The following is a 10,345-nucleotide window of genomic DNA, read 5'->3' as shown; positions in this document are numbered from 1 at the left end:
CCCTTGGCTACCACAGCAGTTTTTGTAAAGGCAAACTCACTCAATCCCTGGGGGACAGAGGGATCAATGACTGCAGTCTATAGGGAAAACCCTGAGCCTCTTCACTTCTCTCCTTCCAGGTGATTTTGGCTGGCTTTTCACTCAGGCTCCTTGCCGGCCACACCAGAATCCAGTGTTGTCATCCTTCAACTCTCAGTCTGAATACAGTGCAGGAATGGCTGTGGCACTGCCCACCTGCCACAAAGCACACTGACTCCAGGCCAGCCTCAGGGCTCTGACTGCTCTCTGATCCCTTTAGAGGGGTGTTAAGCAATGTTTGCAACATTAATATTTAACACGAATCTACCGAAGACTGCTGTCGCAAGTCACTGTCCCAGGGTGAAAGACAGGATGTTGGGAGTTGGCTAGAAAGTGAGCTATTTGAGAATGTCTTGTGTACTTGACATTCTAATTCTCCCAATACCTTCCTTTTTTCTTCCATGGGAACCAGGGAATCAACAAAAGAAAAGAGAGCGTAATGGAACCTGTACCAAGTGAGAGGCAAAATGATAAAAACTTTAAACAACCTTATCTAAGTGTACAGGAACCAAATGATAGGGAGGGTCTCCCTTCTGAGGGGGGTCACAGGCAATAATGAAGAACTTGTACTGGGGAGCATCTTGGTAGCGGCAGTTAGGATACCTCCCTCCAGTGAGATTGCAGTTAGTGAGGTTGACAGGCTTTGGGCTCTGGTGGCAATTGTTCTGGCTATTCTTGCAGATCGTCTTAAGCAGCTCACAGGCATCAGCCACATTCTGGAAGGAGTCATGCAGAAAAGTGTTTAGAGGCTTACAGTGCTGAGTATAATTATTGACACCTTGCATTGCCATGTTGCATTGGAGAGGGCTTGGTTGTATATGCTGAATTTCAAACCACTCAGCCTTGGTGAGATTCTTAGGCAAAGCATAAACTGGATACATTGGTCCCCAAAGTCCCAGCAGCAATAGGAGGGGAGAAAAGCATCCCAGGAGATCTAGCACCATCTTTTCTGTGTAGGAAGAGGGAAGATAACAGTAGTAGTATAAGCAATAAGAGTAAAATTGTTATTTATAACTGTAAGGTTTGAGGTGCAGGAAACTGGAGTCGGAGACCACCAAGACATATTAAAAGGCAGGTTTATTCCACAGTAACAAGCGAGATTCATTACGGAGGTAGAGAAATCAGGATTAGAGGAGGAGGGGGGAGAAGAAGGAGGACCACAGCCAGACTGCCAGAAATGACAGTGACACGTGCATGTATGGAGAGTTCTTTTAAAGGAAGGAAGAGGAAGGGGTTTGGCCCAGGGCGGAACTGGAAGGGGTGGGCCCCAGGGCGGAACTGGAGGGGTGGGCCCCAGGGCACTTGGCACGTGCTGATTGGTGGTTCAATGTCTTGGGGATGTCTGGGGGGCAGGGGGGGCAGATGCCGGTACAGTCATAACTCCGCCCATAAGTTGGGGAAGGGAGGATCTCACATTCCAGGCTTTTTGTGATATCATTAAAAAAAATTGAGAGTCCAGGCAAGGTCAGGGGCTAGAGGTCCATCTTCCATAGCTACTTCCAGCTGAGAGAGGGCATCGTTAGGGGCGTCTACTGGAGTCTCAAGGATTCTGATGCTAGGTTCTCTCCCACATTCTGGTTGGTGAACGCCTGTACTCTATTCTGCAAAAGACTAGTGTAACAGCACATGAGAAAGGGGGTAAAGAGCAAAATTAAAGGAATAGACACCAGTTGGCCTAATGATGGGAGGCTGGACGAGGAGTGCAGCAGCATAATTTCCCCAAGGGACTGGTTGGTGAAGTCTCAAGAGTGATCTTGTTGAGTCACTTGGGAGGTAAAGGCTGGTCCTGAGGCTGCCACAGCGTCACTTGTTTGGTTTTGCTGCTTTTCTGGGTCTGGAGCTGAAATACAACCCGGGGGGTAAGGTTCTTGAGGAGGAAATGAGTCCCCCGACTTTGAATTCAAGCAGTTAGAAGCCTGTTCCCTCCTCCCCCTGCCTTTTCTAAATATTTTAAATAGCATACAATAATGGAAGAAAGGAAGAAAGAAAGAAGTTCTAAAGTTAACTGTTGACAAGAATTTGGGAGTCTTGTTTGGCTGGTCCTGGCCTGGGCAGAAACCTGTCAGCATGTTCCTGGAACCGTGGTCCCGGAGCCATTGCCTGAGTAAGGGCAGGTAAAAAGGTGGGGCTCCTTGGTGTGGCCCGGATTCCGGTCAGGGCCATGGGCAGAAGGTCCAGCCAGGAGCTGCAAATTTCTAGAGAGCATTTAGTTAGTCTTTAAGGAGGCTGTTGCTCCTCTCGATCTTACCCGATGAATGTGGGTGGTAGGGTATGTGCAGTTTCCAGGAGATGCCAAGAGATTATGTGTGTTATCAAGGTCTCAGCCACAACCTCAGCAGTTTCCTTGCAGGTAGGGAAGGCCTCTACCCACCCTGTCAGGGTGTCTACCATGGTAAGCAGATATTTGGTCTTGTAGGGAGGCATATGGGTGAAGTCTACCTGCCAGTCCTGCCCTGGGAGGTGTCCCCTCATTTGATGGGTAGGAAAGTTGGGGTGCATTCCTCCTTGGGGTGAGACAGCTGCACATGTGGAGCAGGAGGAGCAGGCACTTGTGACTGCCTATCGCAATGTGGGCAAGGTGAAGAGGGGTTGGAGGAACCTCCAAAGTGCCAGCAGTCCAATGTGGAATCACCAGTGAACCTGTTGGACAATGGCCCCTACCTGAGCCTTGGGAAGGATGATCTTGTTATTTATGAAGGCTGCCTCCAGGGTCCGCTCGAGTGTTACTACCGCATAGGAGGCTTTCCCCCGTCCCTGAGGGTCTAGGCACGAGCTTCCATCCACAAACAGAGTTAAGTCAGGATTAGAGAGAGGAAGATCTGAAAGTCCCACCCTAGGTTGAGTGAGGGCCTCTGACGACCTTGGGGCAGGAGTGCTTTGCAGCAGGTTGGGTGGAGGCAGTGGGAAGAAGAGTGGCTGGGTTAAGGGCTGGGGACTGAGTTAGGGAGATGTCAAGATTCTCGAGGAACAGGAGATGGAGTTCCTGCATGGGAGAGGGGGCAAGGAGAGATAAGGATTGGTGGGACAGAAGATCCTGTAGTCTATGGGTGGAGAAGACCTGTAAGGGTTGCTGGAGGCAGATCTTCTGGGCCTCCTTGGTGAGAGCAGCTGCTGCAGCCAGAGCCCAGAGGCAGGGATGCCATCCCCAAACCGTGGGATCAAGCTGTCTGGACAGGTAGGGTACAGGGGTGAAGGCTGGCCCTAGGGGCTTGGTGAGGACCCCCATAGCTATTCCCTGTCTTTCATCAGTAAATAGTTGGAAAAGCTTAGAGATGTTTGGAGAGAGAGAGAGAGAGAGAGAGAGAGAGAGAGAGAGAGAGACCAGAAGGGTATCCTGGAGTTAGAAAAAGCTTGGTGAACAAGCTTGGCGAACGAGGGAGGGTGAGGAGACCTGGTATAAGGGCTTAGCTAGGAGAGCAAAATTTGGGACCCAATGATGGAAGAATCCTACCAGCGGAGGCTAGCTGTATGCCTCTGAGACGTGTCCAGGGAGGGGCTGCAGAGAAGGAGATCTACATACTGGAGAAGAGTGCTGGGTTCTAATGAGCATTATTGGAGGTCTCTGGGTAAGGCCTGGCCAAACAGATGAGGACTGTCTCTGAACCCCTGGGGCAGGACCATCCAGGTGAGTGGGTCATTTTAAAATTCTTGTCAACAGTTAACTTTAGAACTTCTTTCTTTCTTCCTTTCTTCCATTATTGTATGCTATTTAAAATATTTAGAAAAGGCAGGGGGAGGAGGGAACAGGCTTCTAACTGCTTGAGTTCAAAACTGAGTTTCTGATAAGCCTGTGCCAGTAAGAAAGTTGTTCTCTAGGGAGGGTGGACAGGAGGAGAGGGTGGGGTGAGAAGGCCTTGAGGCCAGAGCATTTTTGCCATCAATATCCATGACTGAGATTGTGGAAGGGACAATGGCCCAGAAAAGGAGGGCAGGACAGAGAATGTAGACCCTGTATCGATCAGGAAGGAGATCTGCATACCCGCTACCTTGAGCATTACCCTGGGCTCGGCAAGGGTGATGGGGGTCATAGAGTCCTGGCATCTTCAGTCTTCAGCCTGTTCCAGTATGGCCAGCGGCGGGTCATGATCTGGAAGGACAGTCCCTCTATGCTAAGAGGCAGAGGGCCCATCACTTTTCCAGGAGCAGTTTTGACTGCACGCCGGGCAGGGCTTGGTTGGAGCCCGGGGTTGAGGGCACTGTGGCCTTCGTTTCTGCACTTGAAGCATTCTCCAGGAGGTGTTCGTCCTCTCATTGCACCCCCACCATGCACAGTCCCCCTTGGACCATGCATGGCTACCGTCGGCCTCAAGGCTGCTACCAAGGTTTGAGTTTGCAGATTCATCTCCTGTCGAAGGCAGGCTTACTCTGCCTGCTCCTTACGGGCATTAAAACCTTAAATGCCATGTACGGATCTCCAACCTGGGTCTGAGAAGGCATTAGGGGAGGGGGCTGGTGGAGCAGGATGTGGGCCGTGTGCCAAGGAGGAGGAGGAGGAGGAGGAGGAGGAGGAGGAGGAGGAGGAGAAGCACAGCGGCTGGTGGCCACACCAGGCTGGACCTGCGGAGGTGGGACTTACTGGTTCAAAATGGCAGCCATCACCACAGCCCATGTGGTCAGAGAGGGGTGGGACTTGCCACGCCAAGTGGCGGCGGCCCCATGGGAACCGGAGACCATGTGGCCAGAGAGGGGAGGGACTTGCCACTCCAAGATGGCGGTGGCCCCCATGTGGCCCACATGGCGGCAGGCTGCTCACAATACACAAGGGAAGAGCAACCCAAAACAGAAATCTCACTTAGCTGTTTGGAGCAGCTGGCAGGATGGCGGGCAGGTGTCTCTGTGCGGTGATCTGAGGCGGCGATGGTGGTACCCGCAGCATGGGCAAGGGGCGGCTGGGAAAGCAGCCGCAGCAGGGAAGAAAGGGAGCAGAAAGCGGGCGGCAGGAGCAAGAGGGGTGGAAATGAGAGAGCAGCTGGGTCCAAAGAGTCAGAGAGAACGGAAGGAGCAGAGGGAGGGGCAGGAGCCTGGCCATATGGAACCTCTGGCCACTTCACAGCTTTCTGGCAGAAATTACTGAGATCGGCGAGGATGTTTAAGTCCCGTTTTTGGGTCATCAGGACCCACTGAGGCCATTCCATGTTACAGAAGTAGCCAGATTGGTGAGGAGACACCTTAGAGGTGTCTTAGGATCAGATTTGGATTTTGACTGCCCATTCCAATTTCTGGGGTTGGGTAGTGAAAGGTCAAAGACCAGCATCCCAATCCTTGATCCAATGCTACAACGGGTGACCCGAGGGACAGTAGGGGACGTCTCCCCTGCTCTCTGGGGTCCGGAGTGAGGCCAAAAGGCTGGAGAACTGACAGGGGGCAGGAACATCTTCGCTGCCACCCCAGGTTCAGAACCTCCCTGGAGGTCTGGAGGGCTATGCCTGGAAGGCAATCTCTGACACGGGGCGTGGTTTAAGGACAGAGATGTCAGAAAAAAACCCACCAGGAAGTAGCAAGGCTTGGGACGTACCACCGATGTTGCCGAGCCAAGGGAAGAAGGCTGAGTGTCCTGAGCATGAGGGGAAAAAAAGGGGGAATTGGGGGGGGAACCCCGGACCATGAAAGGTCAAACAGGGAGCACGCCCCCCCCCCCCCCCCCCCGCCCCAGGTTTGGCACCATATGTAAGGTTTGAGGCGCAGGAAACTGGAGTCAGAGACCACCAAGACATATTAAAAGGCAGGTTTATTTCACAGTAACGAGCGAGATTCATTACAGAGGTAGAGAAATCACAATTAGAGGAGGAGGGGGGAGAAGAAGGAGGACCACAGCCGGACTGCTGGAAGCAACAGTGACACGTGCATGTATGGAGAGTCCTTTTAAAGGAAGGAAGAGGAAGGGGTTGGGCCCAGGGCGGAACTGGAGGGGTGGGCCCCAGGGCACTCGGCACGTGCTGATTGGTGGTTCAATGTCTTGGGGGCAGATGCCGGTAAAGTCATAACTCTGCCCACCAGTTGGAGGGAGGGAGAATCTCCAATAACCATTTAGATTTTTATTTTGCTTTTAAAGATCTCGTAGTTCTTTTTTCTTCTAACCATCTTCTTTTTCACTTGAGTCTTACACAATTCTCTGATGAGCCTGAAGCCCAGTGAGAAGGAATTTGAAAAAGACCTTTCCTCTTAATGGCCAGATCTGATTCTTTTCTTTGTCCTATGCTCATGGGTTTGATGGCCCCATGTCAGAAACTTTGTTTCTTCCCCCTTCCTGCCTGAAATATTTATCCTCTATCTATTTGACTTGGACCTCCCAGCCATCTTCACTGTCCTAGACTCCCCAGCCCCGAGGCTTCTCTTACTAGCTTTCCACCTTGGTGCTCCCACTGGAAATAGAAGCTGTAGTTAGTCCCAGGCTCAGAGGCTTTTGTAGGCTGTTTCTTCCCCAGGCATTCCAGAGCTGCCTGCCTTCTCAAGGGAACGTTCTGAGCCCTTAGGAAAGAGGAGGGCGTGGAAGATAAACTTCTTGTGTGCAACGTGGATGAGATACTTAGGCCTTCAAACTTGCAGTTTAAAATCCTATCAATATCACCAAAGCAAGCATGTCAAACTCAAAGGCTAACACAGGCCAAATAAACAAGGTTTAAGTTTATGTGGGCCCACAAAAAACAAAATCTTTAGGTTTCATAGAAGCATTGGTTTATTTTGATAGAGACATGCTGAATACAAAAGGCTGAAATAAATGAGTAATCATTAACATAAAATAATAGAACATTTTAATAAAAATTAATATTTTTCTGGAACATTAACTTACCAGACACTGAATAGCTGCACAAATTAATAAGCCTAATGGAAATAAACCAATTTTTCTTGTTCTCCGAAAGTGAAATATTTCCTGTTGCACACACCAAAAAAATCAGTCCAAGACTAATGATGTGGCAATTGGCTGCTAAAATATTCGCTGCTAGTATTAGTGGAGAGAAATGGTGTGCTTGTACTTAAGGTGTATAAGGGAAATGAATGCAACATGATTATAGTAATCAGTCATACTCAAATGTTGTAGTTTGTTATTAATAATTATGTATAACAGGATATTGTAAAATTTAAGTTATGAAATTTTTATTAAAATGTTTATTACATTCTGTTATATTGGCTGGGCTGCAAAAATATTGGTTGTGGGCCAAATGCAGCCCATGGGCTGCAAGTTTGACATGCTTGCACTAGACTCTAGTTTGACACTCTTGCACTAGAGGCACAAGAAGAGTAAGCTTACTTAAAGAAACAGTCACTCAAAACTCAGGTTTGAGGAATTGATCACTTCTGGATGTGGGTTGTATGCTTCCTTTCTGATCTGAAGTTTCAGTTTTTTGAAGTTCTATGATTTCAGTTTCTTAAGAGAAACTATACCAGGAGCGAGAAAATGGAGGCAAAATAGACAGATATGTTCTGAGCCTTGTCCCTGAGCAGAAAGAAAGAACAGCTGAGGGTCGCACAGGGAGTGTTTGTTAGCAAGCTAAGGGACAGCTAAACTCCAGGAGAAGGTGGGGGACTGCTAGACGGGGTTCCCCTGACCGGGCAGCCCATACTGCGGCTGGGTCCCCTCCCAGAGCTAGGCTCGGACAGGGAAACTGCGCCATCTTGAAAGGGAAAGTGGATCTTATCGGAAGCTTGAAAATCCCCAACTGCAGCACACCAAAAAGCTGGGAGCCCCAGAACACCTGTCCACAACTGGTGCAAACATGCAAATTCAAAGGAGCTCTTCACTCCACCACGGAAAGGTCAGATTTCGCCTGGGATAAGGTGAGGTCTCTGGTCCTGTTGGGAGAGAGAAACGCGCGCACTGCGGGAGCTGGAGGACCGGGGGAAGTCTGTGCCTAGAAAAGTCCGTGGCTGTTGGGGCTGGCGTGATCCATGAATGTGGAAGGGGGTCCTCAGAGTTGCTAACAGAAGTGATCTCTAAAAGCAACCCATTTTAATATGATGTGGGGTGACAGCCTAAGAATTTCAAATGTGTGCAGGCTGCTTAGACTTCCGTGCAGACCCATTGTTTGCACATTTGGGCTTTTTCCTCTTCATTTCCTTGCTTCTGATTATTAAACAAGGAGCACCCAGTTGGGGAAACCCTGGGAGACTGCAGGGAGAAGTTGTTTTTCTGGAACCTGGGGATCGGAGCAGGGAGTGACCATTGGAGAGCCAGCTCTGAGGCAGCCCACCTCTGCAAACAGGTATTGAGTGCCACAGAGAAAGAAGGCTAGAGAGGCCATAGAGACTTGAAAGTCAATCCAGAAACACTGCGACCTAGGAGCTGAATCACAAATTGACTCTTGTGTAATAAAAAATAAAGGAATACGAGAAATTAAGACTGCCTGCTTAAAAATCAGGACTGGCTTACAACACTGAGGAACAGTGGAATTTAGGGAACTGCAATACTGTCTGGACTGGGAAACAGGTGTGCCAAACAAAACAATAGAGGAAGTGAATGACCTTTACTACTGCACATTTTTATTTTTTATTCTTTATTTTAATTTTTTAATTTTCATTTTTTGCATCTTTTATTTAAAAAACTAATTTTTTTCTTTTTTCCTTACTTGATTTTACCTTTGCAATTATTACATTTTTATTTTCAATCAGCATTATTAATACTACTATTTTACCTTTTTTTTTAAAGTGTCATTTTATTTTCTCTTTATTTTACTTTGGGATTAGTGTTCTACATTCTATTTTCATCTTTCCTTTAGCAGCATTTTACCCTATCTCAACTCTACCTTTATGCATCACTCTCTTCCTAACCTTTCCCCTTTTGGTGTCCTGTTTATCTTAACCCATTTCTGCTTCAGATTTTCCCTATTCTTTCTGTTTACCCCCTGCTAAAATTTCACCCTGCTTATACACCCAATTTCCAATCCCCTGCTCCAAGTCCATACACACTTCTCTCTTCACTGTCTTAACTATCAAAAATTGTTTTTCTCTCTGTCCTTTTGTTGTTGTTTGCTTGAATGTTGATTATATCGAATTTTTATGTTTTTTTGTGAGATTGTTTGCTTATTCTTTTTGTTTGTTTGTCTTGTTTGCTTTGTTTTTGTTTGCTTTTTACTTCTGATTTCCCTTGCCTCACTTGATATTAGTTGGTGTTGTAGTTTGTATTAATCTCCAGGTACTTGTTGCTGGCATTTGCTGGGATTAGTGATTGTTCTATTGGAGTTTACTCCCCATATATATAGTTTGTTCCCCTTTTCTCTTTTAGTCTTGTTCTTGTTTCTCTTACTTTTTTTCCTTTTCCTTTTCCCAATTTCATTTTGACATTCCCCCTTTTTCCCCCTCTTTCTTTTTACTCTTCTTCTTTCCATCCTATCCCCTAATTTGCCTTTCTCTGGTGGTCACCTTTATTGGAGGTTATTAATATCGTGAATACATTTCTGTTCAGTGCCTTGTGTGTTGTACCTGATTGTGTTGTATTTTATGCCCTTAAATCAATGCAGGAGAGAGAGAACTACATAACCAGAAATCTGGAGAAAAGAGACCATGGGAGACAAAGAAACAGCCTGCATATGAAAGAAAAGCAGGCATCACCAGAAAAGGAAGTAAACGAAATGGAGGCAACCAACCTATCAGATTAAGAATTCAGAGAAATGGTCATAAGGTGGCTGAAAAGAATGGAAGACAAATTTGATAATATGAGTATGAACCAACAGGAAATGAAGAAGAACCAAGAAGAAATGGAAAATGACATCACTGCTGTAAAGAACTCAATAGAAAGCATCAAGAGTAGACTAGAAGAAGCAGAGGACTGCATCAGTGAGCTATAAGACGAGATGGGAAAAAATACCCAAGTAGAGCAGCTTCTAGAAAAAAAAATTAGAAAACAGGAGGAGAGCCTAAGGGAACTTTGGGACAACACAAAACAAAACAACATCTGCATAATAGGGGTTACAGAAGGAAAGGAAACTGAGCAAGGAATAGAAAACCTGTTTGAAATAATGACAGAAAACTTTTCTGATATAGGGAAGAAAACCCCCACACAAATACAAGAAGCTCACAGAGTCCCAAGCAAAATGAACCCCAAAAGACTGATGCCAAGGCACATTATAATTAAATTGGCAAACACCAACGACAAAGTAAGAATCTTAAAAGCGGCCAGAGAGAGACAGAAAGTTACATACAAAGGAACCCCCATCAGACTAGCAACTGATTTCTCAACAGAAACTCATCAGGCCAGAAGGGAATGGAATGAAATATACAAAGTCATGCAAAGGAAGGATCTGAATCCAAGAATACTGTACCCAGCAAGGCT

The 10,345-nt window shown here is 47.2% G+C and overlaps 1 protein-coding gene across 1 annotated transcript; it reads right to left on the bottom strand.

The window, feature by feature from the left end:
• Positions 1–535: 535 nt before the first annotated feature.
• LOC103302731 (ribonuclease K6-like) lies at positions 536–1,037 on the bottom strand. The gene has a single exon (XM_008159772.3). It carries the CDS (start codon positions 1,020–1,022, stop codon positions 558–560), a length of 465 nt encoding a protein of 154 aa, XP_008157994.2. The 5' UTR covers positions 1,023–1,037; the 3' UTR covers positions 536–557.
• Between the last annotated feature and the right edge of the window lie 9,308 nt (positions 1,038–10,345).

This window comes from Eptesicus fuscus, chromosome 5 (genome assembly GCF_027574615.1).
Source record: "Eptesicus fuscus isolate TK198812 chromosome 5, DD_ASM_mEF_20220401, whole genome shotgun sequence".
In the NCBI taxonomy this organism is placed as follows: domain Eukaryota; kingdom Metazoa; phylum Chordata; class Mammalia; order Chiroptera; family Vespertilionidae; genus Eptesicus; species Eptesicus fuscus.
This window is presented reverse-complemented; position numbering and strand designations above follow the sequence as displayed.